Source organism: Podarcis muralis, chromosome 12, assembly GCF_964188315.1.
Source record: "Podarcis muralis chromosome 12, rPodMur119.hap1.1, whole genome shotgun sequence".
Classification (NCBI taxonomy): Eukaryota; Metazoa; Chordata; class Lepidosauria; order Squamata; family Lacertidae; genus Podarcis; species Podarcis muralis.
This window is the reverse complement of record NC_135666.1, coordinates 22,902,747-22,927,761: the sequence shown is the minus strand read 5'-3', so window position 1 is coordinate 22,927,761 and position 25,015 is coordinate 22,902,747. Positions and strand designations below refer to the sequence as shown.

The following is a 25,015-nucleotide window of genomic DNA, read 5'->3' as shown; positions in this document are numbered from 1 at the left end:
TCATCACCCTGTGGGTTGAGTCAAAAGAAGATCTAAATTACTGTGCATGCTCATACCAAAGTAAGCAATCCTTCAAATCTGGGATGGGGAACCTGCTCCTCCAGATGTTGCTGGACTACAACTCCCATCATCCCTGACTAGTGGCCATGCTGACTGAGGTTGATGGGAGATGGAGTCCAGAAAGTTTAATATTTTATCCACCCATCCTTCCTTATAAACAGGTAGTAGCAAAACTTCCTGTTGAAAATAGCAATAAAGCAAATTCTGTGCCACACTAATGACATGTGAGCACTTTGACCATTGGAATTTGCATCTAATGCAGCAGCTAATATAAGAAGAGCCCCAGTGGAGAATACCAAAGGCCTAACTAGTCCAATGTCCTCTTTTCCATAATGGCCAACCAGATGCCTATGGGAAGTCCTCAAACAGGACAGGCAGCAGCCGTCCACAGTATTTGCTCTCCAGCAACTTGTATGTAGAGACCTGCTGCCTCCAATACTTGAGGTCGTATGTCAGCATCATGGCTATTCGTCATCAATAGCATTACTCATCACCATCCATTGTATTGTAAAGGATAGAGTGTTGGACTCTGAGCTGGGAGACCAGGGTTTGAATCCCCATTCGGCCACAAAGTTCACTGGCTGACCTTGGGCCAGTGACTTACTTCACAGGGGAATGGGGAACGGAAAACTGTGTACGGTATATCACCTTGAGGAAAGGCAGCATATAAAATGTAATAAATTAAAATAATAATTAATTTGTCTAATTTCCCCTTTAAAGATATGCATGTGGTCTTGGCCTTCACCATACCTTGTGAAAGCTGATTCCATAGTTCAACTGTTCATTATGTGTGAAGAAATACAGTCGTACCTTGGTAGTCGAACACCTTAGTTGGCAAATCGGCTCCCGAACGTCGCAAACCCAGAGGTGAGTGTTCCGGTTTGCGAATGTTTTTTGGAAGCTGAATGTCTTCCGCGGCTTCTGATTGGCTGCAGGAAGCTCCTGCAGCCAACCGGAAGCCGCGCCTTGGTTTTTGAACCGTTTCGAGAATCAAATGGACTCCTGGAACGGATTAAATTCGAGAACCAAGGTGCGACTGTACTTCATTTCATTGATATTGCCTTTCCCAGCTTTCAACTTAATTGGATAACCCCAGGTTGTGAGAGAAGGAGAGAAGCTTCTCTGTATTTACTTTATAAACCTCTAGCACCCTCTCTCTTACTAGCCTATTTTTAAAAAACTAAAAAGGTCCAGTTGTCACTGCTGCCAGTCATTTTGTCATCTATAATATGTGTACACATAACAGGTTGTATATATGAGATCTTGAGACTGACTGACTGAGTGAGCGAGTAAGTAAGTGGTTAAATTAAGCAATCAGACATAACGATGAAATCCATTGCTTTGCTGGCTCGGGGCTGTCATGAGTTCATAAGTGTTAGAAGTGAGTCAGAAATGAAAACCAACCCATCAGCAGACTTGCCTGTGATGCCTAGGAATTGTTTTGTTTCACCAAAGCTCTGCGGGTAGCATTCTGCCAGTGGAAATGCAGCTGTTCCCAGTTTCAGATGCTATGCTGTGAAAATACTTTCAGGTCTTTGCTATAAACGAGGAGCTGATTTCTATGATATCTAAAATGCACTTGATATATGCACATCCTAGGGTTAGACTGTCCTATTTGCCCTACACAACTGGAGAAAGACAGATTTCAAAACAGGAACACGGGAAGCTGTTAAAGAGGAAAACACAAGCAGATGCTCCGAGTCAGATATAGCTAAATCTCTGGCACCTTTTGAGCTTTGGCTGATTATTGTTTAGAAGATGGCTGGTACCTTCCTTCTGGTGTTAAAATATTACTTTAAATTAGCCCAAATCTGTAAAACATGGAAGGACCCTCAGGTGATTATATTAATGCAAATTGGAGCTGATGCAAATTCCTCCTCCTAAATATCTCTGTTTTGCTGAAGCATCTTACCCACAGCTGGTTCCAGCTACTCAAAGTGCTTATTTGCACTCACAGATGGTGCACCCAAATAAACCGAAGTAGCCAGGAGTAGCCTGGTCATCTATGTCACCTCACCCAATGCTGATAGCAAGGCCTGGATGTGTAGTAAGGTTCTTTGTCTGGGTTCTCAGTTGCCATGATGTCCAGCAGTGGACTGCTTGATGATGTGATGAGTCATGATTACACATTTGCATGATAAGGATTCCAGACTTACCACGTACAAGAAAGGATGAAGAATGGGAAATAACAGGTATTTGCGTCAAGGGTTCATTGGAAGGAAACAGGTAGATGACCACAACACACCTTTTGGAAGGGGAGAAAATGCATGGGAGAAATATGGGAGCACTGGAAGTGCATCTCTTTGCTCCACCCCCACCCCACCCCCGGAAAAAAGCCACGGGACATTATTTTTAAAATATAGGAAATAAGTGCTACTAACTATTATATCTCAATTTCTGTTATTTTAATATAATTGGAGCAGGATCAACCCCCCGTGCCCTTCTAGTCCAAAAGGTCAGCTACATTATAAGATATTTTCTCTTGCTTTCTCCTTCCCAAAGTTTTTTTTTTTAATAATAAATTGTGCTCTCTGCCTCTCATCATGCAACAAAGGAGGAAGGTGTTTCTTGTGAGACAATCTCTGGAAAGCTGAAGAGAGGCCAGAGATGGAGGGGTGGAAGCGAGAGAGGAGAACAGGATTATTTTACATCTCTTATGACTCAGTCAGATGACTCTTGCTGGCATCGAGGAGAATAAGAGAAGCCGGCTCAATGAAAGAGAGCAAATTATTTTGTCCTTCCAAGACCACAGGATTCAGACAATGGGAGTAGAACTCAAAGTGAAAAATTGCCAGAAGTTCAGGGACTGCCTGTTGAGATGCCAGCTCTCCTCTCTCTCGGTTTGGCACTTACACATAAAATCAAAAGAGCATGAAAAGCACTTGTCAATGCACCATCACCACAGAGGATCCCTGCTGCAGACTAGACTTCAGGGTGCTTCACCAAATCTGGGGAAGGGGCAGATTTTTCTCATCGCTGCCAGGGCCAACCCAAGAGATGCATGAGGCAAAGGACAAGATGACACACACATGCCCCTTTAGGCTGACTTGACTGGCAGTTGAATATTACTTCAGCACTTGCAAACAGGATAATGCCCTCCCACCACACCTGAGGGAGAAAGCAGGCTGGCTCAGGGCATGCCATAGGGCACTGCTCTCCACATCATCCTAGCAGCTGCCACCTAAGATGGCTGCTTCACTCTGCCTAATGGTAGGGCCGGTATTTCTTTCTTGCTCTTGTTGACTTGTTCCATTTACCTTTGATTTCAGAGTGTGGGCTATGCCAAAAAAAAAAAAAAAAGGAAAAGAGGCCAAATATTTTACTTATTCTTTAGGATTCTTTAAGTGAAGGTTAAAAAGAATCAGGAGTGTTTTGTGGAACCTTAAAAGCTAACAACATTTATTATGGCATAAGGCAAGCTGTCATGAATAACATTTCATGCATCTGATGAAGTAGACTCTGAAAACATATACCAAGGGTAGGGAACCTGTGGCCCTCCAGATGTTGTTGGGCTGAAACCCTAGTCCACCCTAGCAAGCATGGCCAATGATCAGGGATGATGGGAGTTGTAGTCCAACAGCATTTGGAGGGTCACAGGGTCACCAACACTGACTTATACCATAATAAATTTGCTGGTTTTTTAAGGTGCCACAAATCTCTCCCTTTGTTTTGCTGCAACAGACTAGCCTGGCTGCTTCTCTGGAAATTAAATCAAAGTGTTATGCAACGAAACTTATCTTGCTCCTGCACCTTGTCTTTGATATCATGGGGCTTCTCTTCGTATATTAGGTATTTTAGCTGCATTAAGTGGAATATGAATGTAACATAGGCATGGTTTGCATATAATGGTAAGCCAAAGTATGACTTATTAGGACCATGCAAACATTCCGGCTCCCCGATAGGAGCTCACTCTCACTTCATTCTCCTTGGTCTTTTTAGCTCATTATGGCACAACAGCAAAGCCAAGGTTTGGCTTAGCATGTCGTCCCAAATTGGGCTTAATATTTAAGCTCTCTCCTCCTTAGCTATAATCTGTAGCCAAGAACAAACCTCCCTGCGTTCTCCCCAGGAGCCAGCAGGTTTGCACATTCATGCTAAGCCACAGTTTGGAGTAGTGCTGCGTGTGAATGTGGCCAAAAACATGGTGTGTCTTCCATACGGGCATCATATGTCTCAGGATTGGTTAAAGCACTCTGCTCAAGCGTACACTTAGTAGCAAAGAACAAAGAAATGGTTTGCTGCTACGTAATGTGTGTGGTGACCCTCCATAATTCTTCTACCTTCTTCTAGCAGGAAAGGATGATTCCAAAGCTTTACTATTTGGCAACTCAAGTCAACTACCTACAATTGTAACACTTTTTGTTGTTGCTGCTTTAGCTCATCCTTTTCCAGCTGTACTTTGCCATTGTTCAATCTGGACTCCTGCCAGGTGCCTTCTGCTTCTCTGCTTTCGTAGAACTATAGCGGTTTGCCCCCACACGCATTCCCACTAGCTTTGAATAAGAGCTTACCAGCCCATCATGCCCAGGAGTATTCTCAGCAGAGCTCCCTAACCCTGAAATTCTTCCTCTTGTTTGGAATGAAAATTGAGATTATTACAAGTTTATGTGCCAATATTGTGCCTGTGTGGTCTGAATTAATCAGGCTAGGTGCTCAAAGCCTGCAGTTCCTGTTGGCGGGTGTTCAGAAGTTGATTACTTTAACCTCTTAACTCCTGATGAAACTGTGGTCGATTGATGAAATGGACTTTTTATTCTTAGTAAACATGGAACAGCAGCCGATCACCACACACAACATACCAGGAAGAGTAGGGAGCATTTGATGGTGTGTGTCCCGTCCCTCCCATCCACACTCCATAGTTCTCAAGCAGCAATGTGAGAAAGTGTTTCACATCCCAGAAAAGAAGTGTTCATGTGCTAAAATGTACAAACAAATAAAATATTTTTTGGAAAAAGCCAGTCTTTTGAATGGACATTCTCTGATGGTACTCATCATTGCTGAGCCGCTTCTGAGCTGAGCTGAGAACTTTCCCAACACTATGGCTTCAGAACAGGTGGAAGTCAAAGACCCCTTTCAAGCTTGAAAAGTAGAGGAGGGCAGCAGTACTACTGTGCCAAGTTGCTCAGATACTATTCAGTTAACATTTTTTTCGCTGCAATTCTGGATTGCCCCAGACCCCCTTCCCCTCATTGCAGTTCCATGTACATTTACCTGGGAGTCAGCTCCACTGGACAGGCAACTTAGCTCCTCAGTGGAGATGCATAGAATTGCTCTGTCACCAAAACTCTTCCTTTCTCCTGTTTATGATCCGGCAAGCCTGCCAAGATTGTAGCAGGAGTGCACTCATTTATCTATTTTTGTCTATTTTAGTTTCCAATTCTATCTCAGCCTAGCTAATTTTCTCCAAGCTTATTGCTTGACATGCTTTTTAGCGTCTTCTTTTATAGATTTCACAAAGGCTGCAATTATGAATCTTAATTTAATTCTGCTTGGGATTTGCCAGATGCTTCCCCTGCACGAGGCTCCCATTCCTTAAGAACGCACAAACAAGGAGAGGTTCCAAGAGATACTCTTCCTTCTGGCGTTGGTTTTGAAGTGGTGGGTGGAAGCACCTGTAAAAGGTCTTTGTGGGGCACAGCTGTGCAAAATGTACCCACGTAACTTAGAAATGGGCATCCGGTGTTTTCTACTGCTTATCGGTTTGAACAGGTGATAATATTCCACAGACAAATGGGCTCTTGGAAGAGTTACATAATATGTTTGACTTTGAAAGTGTCCATCATAAAAGACCCTTCTCCAACCCATGCCCCTCCAGATGTGTTTGGACTCCAGCTCCCATCACCGAGTCATTGGTTGGGTAAGGCTTTCTTAAAATACAGTGGTACCTCAGGTTAAGTACTTAATTTGTTCCGGAGGTCAGTTCTTAACCTGAAACTGTTCTTAACCTGAAGCACCACTTTAGCTAATGGGGCCTCCTGCTGCTGCCGTGCCACTGGAGCACGATTTCTGTTCTCATCCTGAAGCAAAGTTCTTAGCCTGAAGCGCTATTTCTGAGTTAGCGGAGTCTGTAACCTGAAGCGTATGGAACCTGAAGCATATATAACCCGAGGTACCACTGTATAATGGAACATGATTCTGGGGAAGGTTAATATTTATAGAAGTGCTGTACAACAACCAAGAACTCTCTCCTCATAGCAGTGGAGGAAGCTGCTTAGGTGTCTGGGGCAGCACACCCAGGGGTGGGGCGAGGGCAGGTGAACCTCCCATAGGGGCGGGGCACACTGCGGGGCCTCCAGAGTCTGCCTGCCTCCTTGCACTAAGCCGCCCTATAGCTGGGGGGCAGGCAGTGGGCAGACCGTTTGGGCAGCACAGAGCCTGCGTGCACCCAAGCCACCGCGTCTCTCCCAGGAGAGACATGTGGCTCAGGCGTGCTGCACGCCCCGTGGTGAGTGCTGTCCGGCATTTTGTCACCTCCCCTCAGTGTTGACACCTGGGGCAGTCCTCACCCCGTTTCCTCCGCCCCTGTCTCCTGAGCAGCTTTGCAATACTTTCTGCTCAACAGGTGCCAATGTACCTTTGAGTAGGCCTGTGCGAGTGGTTTGATGCATGGATACCAAAGAAGGATGTCTAAAATGCCAGAATGGCCAGTTCCTAGTGCTTTGCTAAAGAAAGGGGCAAACGTACAACACAGCCTGTGAAAACCTCACTGCTGTTACAGACGCAGGTCAGACACTGCAGCAATGAGAGGTCGTCTTCGCCAGGAAAGCATTCATTCATTATGTATACAAAAGACAGCATATGTCAGTTTGGCAAGAACCTCCTGTCAGTCCACCTGCCGATGAAGGCACAGGAGGCAGGCATCCAAGTCTCATGGCTAACTCCCTAGGCCAAGAACCAAGTTTCCCAAGCCTACAGATAAGCACAACCAACATTAAAGCAAGCCAATTAGCATACATCAAAGCAAGTGTGAATAAACTTATTGAGCTCATCCTTGCAGCAACCACCAATTAGTCTTGAGGTTACCTTAAGTACCAAGATGGCGTTTGCAGGCCTTCCAGGACAGTCTCACCTTTGGTTCAACATACCAGTCAACCCAGTTCTTGTCCATTTTCTTGACATTTGGGGCGAAACTTCCATTTCCCAGCAAATCTACACATTTCATCCTGCAAGTCTGATTTACTCAACTGTAGTAGAGTTGCCAACATTTTTATCGGCTCCTGTTTCTGTGTCTCTCTTACTGCAGTGTGACCTGATTAGTGGACAGTAATGCTTATTAGTTGTCTCCATGCAATGGGCATTTTCACCAGTAGATTTTCTGTATAGCAAGCTGCTGTTAAATGCATAGGGGAAGGACAGAGCGTTTCTTAACTAGTCATGTGGCAAGCAACCCTAAAAGTAAGGTGGGATTTGCACAAATCAATAAGCCAAAGTTCTTGACTTAATAAGCCATATTAGCCTCATTTTCATGTCATAGTAAACCATTTTATGGATTACTGGGAGTGCACAGTGCAGCAGCAAAGCCAAGATTTAGCTTAGTGTGCCATTCCAGCTGGGAACTGCAGTTAAGGCCAGTCCTCCTTAACCATGACCTGTAACCATAAGACAAACCATGAGATCACGGTGAAAGAAGAAGTGATCTCAACCACGATCCTGGTTTCTGACAACACCCTAAATTTAGCTGCTCTGCTGCACTGTGCTAAAAGGCCAGGAAAGAGCAAAGTGAGTATGAGTTTATCTCTGGGCATCAACCCGTTTGTGAGGACCCAGTAAGCCATAGCTCCTGCTTTGTGCTTCCCCTGGCAAAAACAGATACTGTGAATAAACCAGGAAAGGGATAGGTTTTCTTTATATCTAAACAATGGCTCATGCTTTGTTTTACCCAGCAAACCACAATTGCTAGCTACCCTTAAACCATGTTTTGCTGTTGGCTTGCTGAACATGGTTTGTTAGGGTGAAACAAGCAATGATCCTGAGTTCAGTTGTAATGCTAATTTATCCCCTTCCTACTTTTTCTGGCTTCTTCTGCCAGAGAGGAGCAAAGTGGGAGCAATTCAGAGTGCTGGTTATGACTTAAAGCCACCAGTGATATGGGGCTCCAGGTGTTGTTGGGCCCCAGCTAGCACAGCCAGTGGGTAGGGATGATGAGAGCTGTAGTCTAACGACATTTTGAGGGTCAATGTTTTCTCAACCTTGCCGTAAGAACTGTCTGAACTCACTTCAGAGACCCTGTTAAAATGTCTACCTTTAAAAGCCATTAGATCAATGGGCCTTTTCAGTGGTGGCCCCACAATTATGCATTCCAATTCCAAGTAAAGCCAAGTGAGCCTTTTTCCTTTGCCAGCTTTAAATGGGCCTTTAAAGACCCATATTTTCATCGTCACCTTTGTGGGGCTAATGCAGGTTATCAGATACTGTTCTTTAGAGTTACCGTAGATGGGTTATTTTGCTGGCATGCTATCTTGTATGTTCCTGGGAAGGACTTAGCTATTATTATTATTATTATTATTATTATTATTTATTTTTACTGGTTTTACTGTTGGATTTTAAAGGCTTGTATTCATGCATGGTTGTAAACAGCTTTGAGAGGTGATTTTGCCTTTTTTTCTTTAAAAAAAGGTCCAAAAGCCTTTTAATCAAATAATTAAATAAACGTGGCTGAGAAACCTGAGCTACTTATTTGCATACAGATATTGTCCGGAAAGAGCTTTGACTCAGAACTCAGGATTTCTGTAGGCTAGAATTACTGTCCTCCCAGGGCTTGTAATCACTATCAGTAACGCTGCCTGGTGGAAGAGCAGCTTCATGGCATTGGGTGGAAAAGAACTAGGTTAGAATCTCACCCTCAGGCAAACCCATCACCTGTTGGGGGCCTCACAGAGAGAGAGAGAGAGAGAGAGAGAGAGAGAAGCTCAGGGGGCTATTTCGGCAACAGCCGCTGAAGCCGACAGCCGCTTTTGAAAGTACTGCCCACTAGTCTGCTGAAAACTTTCTGAGTGTTTCACGCAGGCTCTCCCTGCCCTCCTGGAATGTAGTTCGCTTTTGAAAGGAACTTTGTACTGTCAAGGAGGAGGATAGATTTTCCTTTACTGGGGGTGGGGGGAGGCTGCTGGGGTTTTTTCCCCCTTGGTAGTTTTCTAAGCTGCATGTTTTTTGGCTTTTGAATCAAAAGCTTGTGCAGTTTTGAAAGTAGGCAGGGACAATGGAGGAAGCTGAGAGCCAGAAACCTGAGCCGCTCCTGGCTTGTCCGAGAGACAGCAGACAGATGAAGGGTGAGTAACAGAATCATGCGTAGATGGAGTTGCAGTCAGCCTGTCCCTCATTGCTGCTTTTTATATCTTCATGACAGATTATATGGAGCAGATACTTTATATATTATGCTGCGGCTGACTGTGTTTTGTCTGTTTCTTACATCTGACTTTCTCTTGGGAAATACTTTTCTTGCAGAAGGAAAGCGAAGAGCATAAGGGTTCAGAGGTTGGGTTTTTTTCTTTTTGGTTTTGATGCAAACATTATACGAAACACAAAGCAATCTATGAAAAGGGAGGGTGTTATCCCCCACAGTGAAGGGAGGCCACCCTTCTAATATTATGTTCTCCAACAATGCATGAAGAGTAAGCTTCCTCCTCATTTAGTTCAAGTGAGGATTTCATTTTTGAGCTCAAGTTTTGAGACTCAGCAAACCGCTCAGAGTTGAGTGCTATTCCATGGGAAACACATGAGTGTGTCTTGGAATGCAGCCAGAAATTATGGACACAGCTTTCATGTCAGGGCAGATTTGGTGTCCTGCATACCAGTTTCACTCTGTTTTGTCTTGGATGTGGTGCAAACTACATGCTTTATAAGAACAAACATTTTGGATTGGGCAGCAAGATATTCCTAATTTGAATCTGAAGTGTTTGTAGAAAGTGTGTGTGTGTGTTTGTGTGTGTTTGTGACTTGTTATTATGAGAGCTAAGCCCTGATGACTTGACAGAGAAGACAGACCAGAAATGGTTTGTTTATTCATTCATTTATATTACAGCTTTTGTGTACCACTTTCTGTCACTGGTAGCCTAAAAGTGATGGAGCACCAATACAAATAATAAAATGCAATTAAAGGTAAAAGGTAAAGGTACCCCTGCCCATACGGGCCAGTCTTGCCAGACTCTGGGGTTGTGCGCCCATCTCACTCAAGAGGCCGGGGGCCAGCGCTGTCCGCACACACTTCCGGGTCACGTGGCCAGCGTGACATCGCTGCTCTGGCGAGCCAGAGCCGCACACGGAAACCCCGTTTACCTTCCCACTAGTAAGCGGTCCCTATTTATCTACTTGCACCTGGGGGTGCTTTCGAACTGCTAGGTTGGCAGGCGCTGGGACCGAACAACGGGAGCGCACCCCGCCGCGGGGATTCGAACCGCCGACCTTTCGATCGGCAAGCCCTAGGCACTGAGGCTTTTACCCACAGCGCCACCCGCGTCCCCTAAAATGCAATTAGTAAGGCAAATTTGGGCTAGGCTCCCGAAGGAGTAGCAAAACTGAGCAAACTCTGGCACGTTGGTCTTCCGCTGTGGTGGGTCAGGGGGCTAACTCCCAGGTCACAACCAGATCTGTGGTGGGTTGCAGCAGCCACTCTGCCACCATGAAAATATATGGCTAAAACAAATAAGAAATGGTCTCCCAAAATTCATGTTTGGGTTAAAGGTGCGTCCTGGGTAAAAAAAAGGGGGGGGATGGAGGCTGCTCTAATAGTTGACCAGAGCTGTGGTCAAGACTAACCCAGGTGCCTTTACAATGGGTGACATTGGTGACTCTGGCTGTGTGATGTGATATATAAATATAATAAATTAATTTCCTCTGGCCTATTGGTGTAAAGAGCTCTCCTTGTTGCGACTGGCCTCCTTGCAATTTCCTGCTTTGGGCAAAGCTAGGTGACAGTGACACACACTGGTGACTGCCAATTCTGCAGACCCACTGTGAGTGCGAAATATGCCCCTTATATACCTGTCCCTTCTCCCTCGTGTTTCCAGTAGAGATAGTAAGTCAGATCATTTATAATCCCTCAAGTCAGCCTAACATATTTGATTTGGACTATATACCAGCAATTGGGAACCTCTGGTCTGTGGGCCTCATTGGGTGCCATTTGGCCCAGGAGGCTGTTTTGAGCAAGCCACACCCACCTGCCCCACGCCTTTGCATCATACATGATATCAAGCGTGGGGCAGGAGAAGGCGTGGCTCCGTACCAAAAACAGGTTGCCGGCACTTGCAAAAAGGCACAGCGCTTTGGAAGTGCTCCTGGTCATCATTGCCTGCATAGTTTGGTTCCTTTTGCCACAGTGCTTTGATTTTATCCAAATGCTCAATGCTGGGTTACCCAGTAGACAGATTAAGTACGTGCTTAGGGCAGGGACACAAATAAAAGAGAGAATAATTTTATGGAACTCCTTTCCAGTTGAGCTCAGGCAGGTCCCCTCCCTACTGAATTTCCTGTGCCTACTGAATATTTTGTCACCCTAGCAGGCATTTTAATAAAAGTTCTATTACTTTTTGAACTGTAAACTGCTTAGAGACTGTTGTAAAGCGGTAAATAAATTGTTTAAATAAAGATATTATGGTAGGTGGGCAGGGCAGTCCCACAGGGCCAGGGCCAGTTCTCTGCTTCTGTTCTGTGCAGACTTATTTGCAGTATCTATAGCTGACTCTTCACTGAATATCTTCAGTAACAAAGCGAGGAGTTTCATGTATATAATGCAACACTTTCCAGAGCTCCAATCGTGGAATATTTAGGCACATATTGTGGGAAGTCCTCGCATTCCCACTGCCATTCTTAGCCAAGTAGATTCAGCTTGATTGATTGCTTACTGTTGTTTTTACATTTTCTGAGAGAACAACTGTTATTTTTATGTGTGGGATGGAAAGAGTTTCCAACTGCTCAAAGCAAAATAAAGAGATCACATTGTAAGCTTCGTAAAGGCAGTTTCACAACTTCTGCTCCGTTTCGTGGATGTGTAGTAAACAAACATGCTTAAATCCAAACATTCCTGAGCCTGGGAACGAACTAAACTTGGTGCAGTGGAATGTCAAATAGGCTGCGGCGTAATAACAGGGAGCATCTATAGTCTTGGAAGCTGTACTGTATATGAAATTCCTACTTGGTGGCACCAAGTGCCTTCCATCAACTTCAGCTGGTGGTCCAGCTGCGCCCCAGTCTGGAAAGGGATAGCCTAACTTCTGCTGCCTCTGAGAAGCTCTAGGTTAGATTGCTGCAATGTGCTATATGTGGAGCTGCCTCTGAAGATGGTTCAGAAACTTTTCAGCTGGCACAGAATTTGGTGGCAAGGTTGCTCACCAGGGCAAGATGGTTTGAGCATAGAACACTGATCCTGGCCTGACTAAACATCAGGTATAATGTTCTGACTGTTTGACAGTGCAAGAGACTCCCATGAGAGGTAGTGGACTCTCTTTCCTAGGAGGTTTTTAAGCAGAGGTTGGGTGGACATCTGTCATGCATGCAGGGCTTTTTTTACAGCGGGATACTCAGTTCCAGCACCTCTCAGGTGGGCGCCGTTGCTATTCTAAGAGAACAATGGTGAGTTCCGGCGCCTCTTTTTCTAGAAAAATAGCACTGCATGCGTGTTATGTACTAACCTTGGATCCTAGAATGCAGCAACTGATTGGCTTGCAGGAGAAGACCAATCAGGCTCCAGGAAGAAGTTAATCAGCCTATTAGGCTGGTAGGATCGTAGAATGCAACAACTGATTGGCCTGCAGGAAAAGACCAATCAGGCTCCAGGAGGGAAGCAGAATCAGCCAATCAGATGGGACTCATTGTGTAAATAATGTACAGTGGACGCTCGGGTTGCGAACGTGATCCGTGCGGGAAGCGATTCGGTGCTTCTGCGCATGCATGACCGCTGAAACCCGGAAGTAACCCATTCTGGTACTTCCGGGTTTCGGCGGTCCGTAACCTGAAAAAACGCAACCTGAAGCGTCTGTAACCCGAGGTATGACTGTATATAAAAGCCTGAGGTTTGGGGAGCAATTCAATCACTGTTTTACAAGCTGCAATAAAGAGCATGAAATCACTACAGGACTCCGAGTATATTTCAATGCGTATGGTATTGGGTGTGGGGCTGGTGGACATGGTTTGTGGGAACAGGCCACACTGGGACCTATGGCAGCACTCATTAGGCCCAGGGGCCCACCAGTGCATTAATGTCACCAGGCATTGATTCATCACAGCTTCACCTGAGTCAGATGATTAAGGAGATGCCTAACCAGGCCAAGGAAAGGAAAATCCAAAGGGATTTCTCCCCTGTATAGAGACATTAACTGTGCAGAGGAAAGGTCAAGTCTGAAGCAGCCTTTGTAGATTTTGATTAGGTGTTTCTGAGTTGCTGCGCAGACAAAAGCCACAGAATTAGCTGTCAGTGTGAGCATTCAATGTGACACTTTAGATCAGGAGTGGAGAATTGGATACAGCTAGTCAGCTGGATCCTTCCTTTCCCCATCTTGCGTGGGCCAACGTTGAAGGGCGGACAGGGCACACACCATTGTGACATCAGGCGGCAGCTTAAAAGAGACTCACTTTCTAAGTCCATTTCAGGCACTTTCAGCTCAAACCGCTTGCAAACGGACTTCAAAATGGTAACAATCATGCTTTTTACCTGACGTCAGGGATGGGGCAAGTGGATGTGGTTTGGAGGAAATGACTTCAAGGGCCAAATTAGAGGGTGCTGCATAACTAGGCCCACAATCTGGAGGTTCCCAACCCCTGGGACCCCCAGGAAGTTTCCATAATGAACTTGTTGACATAACATGCCGTTGGCTTAAAATGAGGAAAGGTGAACTAGATTCTTGAATGACTGCAGTGCCAGCGAGCCAACAAGCCTTTTGATTTGTCACCGTAAGCTCAGCAGACAAAGAAGAAAAATATCCCCACATTTAAGATGCACCACATTAAAGCATGAACTTTAAGCTTTTTTTCTTTGGTGATCTAGCATGGAGCTTGGCAGCCTCCAGGAGCACTGCAGCCTGGGACTCTTATCTTAGCAGCATGCTATGGTAGAATCCCCCCCCCCTTGACTTTTCAGACAGGATTGTCCTCAAATTATTGAGATTGGATGTTTTTGTAATTATGTTACACATGGAAAATATTTCATCCTCCAACAGCCCCTCAGCATGTGTGGCAGCGGCTGTACTCTAAACCCCCCTAACTATATAACAATTTAATATAAAGTGCTCAGGAATGCTGACTGGCTTTTAAAGTGTTTAGCAGATCCAAATCTCTCTGCCCTTGAATCTCGTCTTTGAGCCGATGGAGAAATAAAACACCTAGGGTTGAATTCATTGGTACCCCTCTATTCCCAGAAGCACTTTTGACCCAGTGGACTCCTTTGCTAGCAGAAAAGGAGGGGAGCCCTCCATAGCCCTCTGAGGCTCCTAAAACTCTCCTCCAGTGGATTGGGGAATTCTCCAGAGCAGTGTGGAAGGTTGCTGGAGGCCGGCAGGACAAAGGGGGAGCTGGCATCTTAATTATTGTCATGGGTCTGTTTCTTTATTATATTTCTGTTGAGTCCTTCCTCCCAAAGGAGCCCCAGGTAGCAAACAACAAAGCAGCAAAACAATTAATTAATTAATTAATTAATTAATTAATTAATTAATTAAATAAGAAAGAAAGAATGTATGAAAAGGCACACATCGTCACAGCTAATGATTTCCTGAGGTCCAGGGCTGAGGGCCCTCTGGCGGTTCCCTCGCTGTGAAAAGCCAAGTTACAGGGAACCAGCCTTCTCGGTAGTGGCACCCGCCCTGTGGAACGCTCTCCCACCAGATGTCAAAGAGAAAAACAACTGCCAAACTTTTAGAAGACATTTGAAGGCAGCCTTGTTTAGGGAAGCTTTTAATGTTTAATAGGTTATTGTATTTTAGTGTTTTGTTGGAAACCGCCCAGAGTGGCTGGGGAAACCCAGCCAGATGTGCGGGGTATAAATAATTTATTATTATTATTACTATTATTATTATTTCCAGGTTGGCAGGACCAGTATCTTCCAGCCACTAAGTCTCTGATTGAACAGGAATGCTTTAAAAAAAATTCTGAGTGTTAATGAAGGAGACAGGCACATTTCACTGGGGTGGGCATTCTGCAGACCTGGGATCTGCCACTAAGAAGACCATGCCATAGGTCAGCATCTACCAGGCAGCCTCCAGCAGGGACTCTTCCACTACCAAGGACTCCTTTGCTGAGTGTGGAGCCCAAGATGGTTTATATTGGCGTGGGGGGGGGGGAGGTGCCCACAGTGAAATAATGTGCTTTGAGGTCAAAAGCAGCAGCATTATGGGATGTGAAGGAATAACTGACACAGTTGAACTCTACAAGTTCTCTGCTGCTAGTGCGGGAAGCTGCCCTGTAGATTTGTTGACTGATGTAAATATTGGCTGGAGAAGTCAAGGAGTGTGCTAAAACTGCCAAATATGGCAAAAGCAAAGCAAAATATTTCACAGGGGGACATTATGGAAGTGGTGTTCATAAAGAGAAAACAGCTTCTATAATAGTAGGATGTGCAGGCGAATCATTTGAAAGAAGTGCTGGTGTCACCTGTAAGAGCCTGGGAGATAAATCAGACAGTCTCTGTTGCTAATCTCTCCTCTGCCTTGAACTCATTAGGTAGCCTTTAGGCAAGACACACACACTCTCAGCTTCAGCCCCTGCACCTACAATATAGGGAATGATAGTACCAACTTATCTTAATGGGTTGTTGTAAAGATTGCGTGGCATATTGAAAGTACTATGCAAATGTTGTTGTTGTTGGTGGTGGATGTAGCTTTTAAGCTATTTGATGTGCATTCAGATGGGAGTGAGACTTGCTTCGAAGTATGCGGAGAATCAGGCTGCATGATTCCCATCCTAAGCATACTTACAAGAACATAAGAAGAGCCCTTCTGGATCAGACCAAAGCCTCAACTGGCCCAGCATCCTGCTCTCGCATTAGCCAACCAGCAGTGTCCATCTCTGTAACTCAGCCATGAAGCTTGCTGGGTTACCTTGAACCGGTCGCCGTCTCTCAGCCTAACTTCCCTTGCAGGGTTGTTGTGAAGATGACATGGGAGCTGGGAGAACCATGTGCACCACCTTGAGCTCTGGGGGGAAAGGTGGGATATAAATTCTAATGAATAAATGCCAAAGAGAAGCCTATGAATAGGACTTATGTGAAAGAATATCCCATTGAAGCCAATGGCACTTAATTTTGGGGTTGGGGAACCCATGGGTAGGATAGTGCAGCAAAACAACAGTTGGATGCTTAATTAGTTTGCTTAAATCTAATTGAGCTCATTTGGATTTGCATTTTAACACCAATGCCTGCAGTCCCATGCACATTTATTCCCCATCGAAGTCTTGAGTCAGCTTGCTCAAGATCAGAGTGCAAAAAATAATTATTAATTTTTGGGAGAGCCATGACTGTCTGTTAATAGCATGTAAAGTTACAGATAGACTTGGAAAGCATTTTTAGTGGTTATGTTTCTCATTTTGCTCTCCACTAGCCTATTTCCCTCCCCCTCCCCTATTAGGTATTAGATAACATACCTTCAACCTGCATTTTTCTTTTGGGCCCTGAGGGGGGTTTGTATTATTCGGTTACCTGCAGATAAGTTAGCTGTGAGATCCATGCTATGCCTGTGTTCGTTCCACAAAGCCACCAGTAATAGTCAGGCCTCAAAAGTAGATTTTAAAGTTGTAAGAGTTATCTGACTCCCCCCCCCCCCGCAAGCATCCAGTTATTCTCTCTCCCTCCCCCCCATTGCATAGACTTGCTTTTATTTCATTTCTCAAAAGAATGGTTTATTGAAAAAGTGACACTATATTTTCCAGTCTGCTGTCTCGGAGAGGCATAAAATCCAAGCGAGATCCATGAAATTTAAAACCATGGCTATAGTCTGAAAACCGGGGGGGGGGGGGGGGGGCAGGGAGCAAAGGAAAGAGAAGTGCTTTTTTCTTCTTATTTCACAGAAGTTTCGGAACATTTTGAAAACACACTGGAAAAAGATTAAGTACTCAAACTCTATTGTACAAAAATAATTTTATCATTTGCGATCACCAAAGGAAGCCTCATTAAAGTCCCATTAAAAAGTACTGGAGTGTTACGATGATTTTTTTAACGTCTTAAAAGATTTTAAAGCTTAAGGAAGAAAGAGATCTACCATTCATTCCCCCTCGCTATTTCAGTACAGAGAACTGCATAGCAAGGACATGGTTTGCTTATTGATCCGTTTTCCATCCAGCATTTCACATTGTTTTGTATAGCTTATGCAAACTACAATTTTAGTGGTTGTCTTAGTTAAGCCTAATAGCATCTCTCCTCATTAAACAGAGCAGAACCATATCCTTCTATGCTGTTTTTTTAAAAAACCATGTACATCCACACCGAAAAATAAACTTCCTTGTTCTTCTTCTGTAGGCATGACTGCTGAGATTCTGTTTTGATCATATCTCACCTTTTTGATTTGCAGACCAGAAAAGCAATTTGCATGCAACCTCGTTAGACGATGCAGAATACCTGTGGCCTAAGGAACTTGTTGCTTCTGGAAACAGCCAGGCTTCTGCAAAGGCAGGCCGCAACATTCCTCGCAGACACACCGTAGGTGGCCCTCGAAGTTCCAGAGAAATTCTGGGAATGCAGGCATCAGATATGGACAAGAAGAGAGAAGCTTTTCTAGAGCACCTGAAGCAGAAATACCCCCACCATGCCACTGCGATCATGGGCCACCAAGAAAGACTGAGAGATCAGGTATGGAAGACAAAGCAAATGTATACATATGTGGCTTTGGTTCTGATGCTAAAACCCTTGTGGATATCTATTCACGCATGGAATTCCTGTGCAAGTGGGCTTTGCTGCTGAATGGGAACGAATTCATGGAGCTCCTGCTGATACTGAAGCTAGTCAGGGAGCCCTTATTCTTGCAAGGAATCAATACGGAGCTTGTGTACATGTAAAAAGCTGCCAGATCAGACTGATAAAATACAGGAATTGCTGGGTCTTAGAAAACCATACAGTGCAGTTCCATTTCAGAGTGAAAGCAGGAGAGAGTTTGTCTGCAGGAAGTTTTTTGTATGAGGGGCCATACAATGTCAGGGAAAAGTATTCTAATCTAGCCTTTTCCCTGACATGTTTAAATGGTTTGTTTCTTTGCTTTTTTGTAATGTTTAGGGCAGGCATAGGCAAACTCGGCCCTCCAGATGTTTTGGGACTACAATTCCCACCAACCCTGACCACTGGTCCTGCTAGCTAGGGATCATGGGAGTTGTAGCCCAAAAATGTCTGGAGGGCCAAGTTTGCCTATGCCTGGTTTAGGGTTTATAAATACTAAGCACCCAAATATTCAGTCCTGCCGCTTCTGCAGTCTGAAATGGTATAGCCTAGCAAGAGTTGCTCCACTGCCAACACATGACCCACCTGATTGTGTGTTTTCTATTGGCTGAAATTCTTTAGTACGAAATTACAGACCATCTGACTATCTTGAGTCAGGGGTAGCCAGTGTGGTGCTCTCTGGATGTTGTTGAAAGTGAGCTTACAAACCATGAAGGGATGTGTGATACTTGAACTGACAAATCATCATTAGAAGGCTGTTGCTCCACCTCTGCTTCTCAAGGAAGGAGTGATGAACAGAAAGGTATTTCTAAGCCATGGGCAGCTAACATGGTGTTCCCCAGATAATTAAGTACACTCCCATCATCCCAGACCATTTGCAATGCTGGAATGACTGCAGTTGCAGCCCATAACATCTGAAGGGCATCATATTGGCCTCCCCTTCTCTAAAACATGATGTGCCTCACGATTTGTAAGCTCAGCACAGGGTTTGGGTTCCAAATCATAGGGTCATATTCAACTAACCTTTGCTTAGAGTAGACCCATTGAAATTAATTACTTTGGTTCATTCAGTTCAGTGGGTCTGCTCTGAGTAAAACCGGTTGGATGCAATCCATGAGTTGGTTGTGAGCTTTGAATCTGAGCCTTTGTCAACCTGCTGTGACAGAAGTATTTTAACAGGTTCTGAGGCACCAGTTTTGCTCGACTAAACACAATTGCTTTTCAGCAGTTATAGGACATGGCATGAAAGCACAACCTGCTTCTTTGTCAGAGCTAAGCCATAGGCAGCTGTCGAGAGGGATGCAGGAGCCAGGGACAAGCTGGGAGCTGGAGCTAAGGGCTGGAACCAAAGTTGGGCTTAATATTCAACTCTGGGTTTTCAAGACAAATTTGTACCTTGCTGAAATGGGCATATGGGGGAATATTCAGGGACTTTTCAGAAAGGGCAAAATTCTTGGAACTTTTTCAGGGGTGCTGCCTTAATGAGGCATGCCAGAGGTAGGACAGGGAAGAAGGAGAGTTATCCCTGTTCCAAATTTCTTTCTTCTTGATCATATTACCTACAAGTTACACTGACAAAAAGGGTGGTCCAAGACGAATTATGTTTTAAAAGCTTGGTTTCTCTCTGCCAGGCTTGGGTTAGCTTAGCTGAAAGCAGTTTAGAATAGGGGTAAGTTACACCAGTATAAATTATACTTGACTTCCTATAGTTTGGATTGTTCTGTTAGGTTGCCCCCCATAAACTGATTGACGAAAGCTTAAGATGACTGGTGTGATAATTAAAACTAGCAGCCCTACTGTTAATTTGTGTGGGTTTTTACTGGCTGTGGCTAAGCAGCCCATGGTGGCGACTGGAATGTGGAAATGTCCGGTTTGCAATTAAATTTAGTACTGAGATCCTTGGCCAGCCCACATTATGTCATTACAAAGTCTTCAAAATGATTTTAAGATTGAGGGCGGATTCCATTTTCCTACCCCACCCTTTCAAAAGCATGCAAAGTCAAATAAACATCCACAGCTGACTTTGACAATTCCTCTGTATCTGGAATGTGTCACTTGTCAGTGATGTTACTGATGGAGAGGAAGTGGAAGACAAAATTTGAAAATAGCTACTATCTAATCAAAGAGCCATTTTCTGAATGACACAACTTAAATTATAGACTGCGAAAATGCAAAACCCAGATGCTCTGTTTCTGGTGAAAATGGCCATAAAGAAGCTGTTTCTGTTCACATTCACAACTAAATGCACCTAATATAGTTTACACAAAGAGACATTATGATCAACATTTAAAGCAAAGCTAAAACACAAATAGGCAGAACAGGAGCAACCTAATAAAGGGCGGGTGAGAAGAAATGTTGGGGCCATAGCAAAAGCTATTTGCATTTAAGCCAGCTTGGGAGGGGTTAATGTGCCAGTTTCTGTCCATGTTTCTTTTGCACCGGCCAAAAACATTTCTTTTCCGCCAGGCTTTTGGCTTTTATCTGTGGGTGGGAAGTTGTAGTCCTGCCTTTGAAAAAAAAATATGAATTGAGTTTTAGATTTTTCTCTGCCTTGTTTTCATGCTTGTTTTCATGTGAATTACTTTTGCAAAAGAAGCGACTAATAAATTTTAATCACCATCAACTTCATAATAGCACACTTTGTACGCTCACATGTTCTGACATAGGGCTTTCTTGTTCTGCATTCCCCAGATACACATACCCTGGTGCTTTAAAGTTATCTCTATTCTCTAGTGTGATGTACACATGTACGTGTTGTGCTGCAGGAAACTCTGGTACAACACTGGTGTTTCCCGCAGCAGCTCATAAGACGTTGGAGCTGCTCTCAGAGCTCTGATTTCCTGCCAAGTGCTATAAATCTCTGAGTACTGCTTGCGCCCCCCCTCTTTCCCCCTCTGACTTTGAAATCTTGAAGCTCTTCCCTGACTGCTTCATTGATTGTGCTTGTTATCTTTGTAATGAACTAGAGTATCTGTGTGGAGAATGCAGGGTGGTAGTTAAAGATAATGCACAAATTGCTTTCTTTTTTTAAAAAAAGAGATGTGAGATTAGATCTTTCCTGAGTCATGTAAATATTTTGTTCCACTGGCCAAGATACTTGCAAGCCAAGTTTGAACAGACTATTGCAGAGACAACCCTACACATTTTGCAACTTGATCTCCCTCTGAAGCCAATAAATTACAGAAGGAATGCAGTAACTGCATTTGCTGCTTGTTTAAAATGTGCCATACTTGCTAATTTATTAAGACTGCAATGTAAGGGAGCGACGTTTTCTCAGGAGTAAAGCAAGGTTGAATTCAGTAGGACCTATGTCTGAGTAGATATGGTTAAGATTGTGCTGCTCTGTTGAATTCAGTGGGGCTTACTTCTGAGTAAAACATGCATGCGTGAAAGGAATATCTAATGTTTATACATTTTATAAATGAATCGGGTATGATAATAAGTGCATAACCTTTAAAGCAACATCATTCCTCAGAGGGTGAGAACATGTTGCCTTTGTCTAGAATCATTCCCTCGCCAGGTTCATGATCAACGCAGAGATGTGTTTAAAGATAGCATACACAACAAGCTGTTCATCTTAAAACTATTTCATGGAAACTTGTCATACAATTAGCGAAGTCTGCTTCTTCATCGGTCGTAAAGACCTGTGACAGACAATCCCTAGCTAATTGGTAATGGGTGTATGTGTGGTCTGCCCTTCTTCAAAGGTTAAAGTACCACAGGATTGCAGGAAAGGCTGGCTGCCCCATAAGCTTCTGCATGGGTGGAAGCTCAAAAACAAAGAGGACCTAATAAGGAGAATTGGCTCCAAGTCTGTGGAGGCCCGTCTGAGACTTCTCCTTCCCTCTATTGGTAGACCCTGGGTGGTTTACATGGTAGTGGTGATAGCTAGTAACAGGTAACAGCACTGCGAAAGATGTCAGGTTGTTGAGGGCTGCCATTTTAATTTCCCACAATGCCCCAGAGTAGTGATGGGAGAGGAATTAGTTCAGTTCGCATTTTAATATGAAATGCCCCAATTCATAAGTTCTGAAATCAAATCGAAATGCAGCTACCCTTCAAAATACTATATTTTTCACTCTATAAGACACACCTTTTTCCTCCTAAAAAGTAAGGGGAAATGTGTGTGCGTCTTATGGAGCGAATGCAGGCTGCACAGCTATCCCAGAAACCAGAACAGCAAGAGGGATCGCTGTGCAGTACTCCCTCTTGCTGTTCTAGCTTCTGGCTTAGCCCCTCAGTCCCTTCCCCCACCTCCTGGAAAAGCCCCCAAGAGCCGTGTGGAGCGCATGTGCAGCTCTTGGGGGCTTTTCCCTGAGGAGGGAGAAGGGCAGCCTGTCAGTGACGGGCTGCCCTTCTCCCTCCTCGGGGGAAAAGCCTGCAAGCGCCGCACACACGCTCCACACGGCTCGTGAAAGGGAGCACTGAGCAGAGCCAGGGATGCATACAGGTTCTGCTCAGCGCTCCCTTTAAAGAATATTTTTTTGCTTGCATTCCCCCTCTAAAAACTAGGTGCGTCTTATGGTTAGGTGTGTCTTATGGAGCGAAAAATACGGTACTCACTTTTTCCAAAGGTGTCCAACCAAATGAAGTGTACAAAAATGTCTACATTGTGGCAATGTGGGAATTAATTAAAGAAATAAAAGTATTTTTTTCCTCTCAAATAATGAAAATGAGGAGAAGATGAGTTTGCAGACAGCCCAAGCATAACCACAGCCAGACATCAGCTTTATCCTAACATGGTGTTCCCAATGACTCAGTTGGATGCTTTATCCATCCCATCTGTGTACTTTGCTGCCTTTGTGTGGGTGGCCCCCGCAAGGAGCTCAGCATCCGGGAAGCCACCCCTTTCTCCTTCTATTGGGACACAATCACATCTATTGTTTTACTGCTGGGAAGCAGCCAGGTAGAATGACAGAAATGATCTGTTGATGTTTTTCAACTTCTCTTCCACCTTATGAATGCTTTGCTGCCTAATGGGTCTTGGACTGCATCCAAAGAACCCATAAGCACACAGATGACCTTCTCTGTGGTCACAGGGACTTCCTCCACTGTCAGGTCATCAGTTTGCATCAGAGGCTGTTCCCAGAGATCCTCTATGTCAGGTGGAGGGTGTGTGTCTTGCTGCCTTTGGGAAGGGATCCCCGTAAACCTTGCTGCGTGCAGGGAAGCTCCCCGTATGACCATCTAGATATCAACCTAGCATGAAGCAGAAAAGTGCTTCTAATAGGCATGTCAGCACCCAGTGGAAGAACCTTTATCTAAACATCAACCCCCAGGCACTGTTATGATACAGACAATGCACTCTGACAGGTGTGGCTCTTATTGCTAAACAATTCCCCCGGAAACTAAGGCAGAACTTCTCAGATCTTTCTGAAAGGAATAGTAGGAAGCTTGTCACAACTCCAGAAGCTGGTGCCGGACCGGAGTGGAGGAAGGTGCTGTGTGTGTGTCTCTCCACTCCACCCCCCCCACCCCCCGCACCGCTGGTGAGATGGAAAATGAAACTTTCAGCATGCTTTGACCAGGGAAGTCCGGAATGACTCGCGAATGAGACCCGCCGTTTACTGAAAAGAAGGAAGAGAGACATAAAGAAAACGTGGTGTGTGTGTGTGTGTGTAATTCCTAAAGGTCTCCGAAGTTTTGGAGGGGCAGCTTCTGAAGGTGGTGTGTCAAGTTCCCTGCGTTGCAGGTAGGTCCACAGAGTTGCACCGCTCTTTCTCATTGTTCTCTGTCCTTCGAGAGAGCAATGGCGGTTAGCGAGGGGGCAGTGCAGCTGAAGCAGAGGAGGAGGAATCTGCTGTGAGATTCAAATAATGCACGCAGCAGCGGTGGAAGGCTGTTAAAAAATAGCTGAATTCCTGCCAAATAAAATGCGGGGGGGGGGGGGGGGAGAAGAGAGAGAAAGTCTCCAGGAGAAACCAGTTTTACAGGTTGTGCTGCCCAAAGGGCATTATGGGTTCTTTTTAAAAAAAAGAAAAGAAAAGAAAATTGTTGCAAAGGGAAACAATGAACGTGCAGAAACTGTATTAGCAAAACCTTACAAGGCCTGGGTCTTCAACACAACAGTTTTTTGGGTGTGTGCACCCTTGCAGGTTGTTTCTTTCTGCACTGTTGGGCAGGTCACATTTTGTTGCTCCACAGTTATTAGAAAAGACCCGTCATATACTCCCACAGTTTGTTCGCCTTCAAAAGCCAAATCAACATGTGTTCTGTATTTTTTTATAAACCTGCTTTGTAGTAGATCAGCACCATGCCAAGGAGTAGACTGTTAAACATTTACTTGGAAGGAAACAGTTCCATTGCATTGTGCGGCCTCAATCTGACAGGTTAGCTCTACTGTGTAGGCAGGTGGGGTTTAAGTAACCATGGAGATCTGTGATGTCATGCTTGGGAAAGCATGTTAAGGCAGCTAAGGGTACATGTAGCCGTTCAAAGTCCCATAGGCTGGAAGTTGCTTTTATGCAAATGAGAAAGTTTCACTTGGAGAGGGGGGTGAAAGGGGGGCTAAATAAATTGCAGTGGAGACACATGGGAGGCGTTTTACCTGCCTGGGATTGTAAGGGAGTTTGTTCGGAACTAAAGATTTGGGTGACTACTGAAATCTTGGGAGCTGTTCTCCAGCGTATTTCCTGGCTTGCCTCCAGAATCCTGCAATTAGGTAAACAAAAATGTCCTCCTTCGCTTTGCGACGACTATAATACAGTTGTTTGAAATCTACTTGGCTGTGTTATTTTCTTGAGAGTAGAGCTGAATCAATAAACGGGGTTTTCTGGTATGATGTACACACTCTCTCTCTCTCTCTCTCCCTCCCTCCTTTCCCCACCCCTGATTTGAATGATCAGCAGATTTTTGAATGCTGTGAAATAAGGAGGAAGTTAGGTGACTCATGCTTAATACGACTGTGGTATTAGAGAGGAGAAACCAGAAAATGAAAATGGATTTGTTCTATTGGTAGAACCTTTCTTACTAACAGTTGCTGCTTTCACTGTTAAGAATCAAACTTAATATCACAAGTTGTTGGGGTTTTTTTTTTTTTTTTTTTTTTTGATAAAACAGCCTTTCAAAATGTAAACTGCAGAGGTCCTTATTCATTATTATAACATTATT

General features: G+C 44.4%; 1 protein-coding gene across 1 annotated transcript in view; it reads left to right on the top strand.

Moving 5' to 3' along the window:
• Positions 1 to 25,015, top strand: part of KIAA1217 (KIAA1217 ortholog) — a 295,639-nt gene that overhangs the window by 99,423 nt on the left and 171,201 nt on the right. The window contains 1 exon segment of the mRNA XM_028751294.2: positions 17,547 to 17,824. Within this exon segment, the coding sequence (XP_028607127.2) occupies positions 17,547 to 17,824 (278 nt within the window).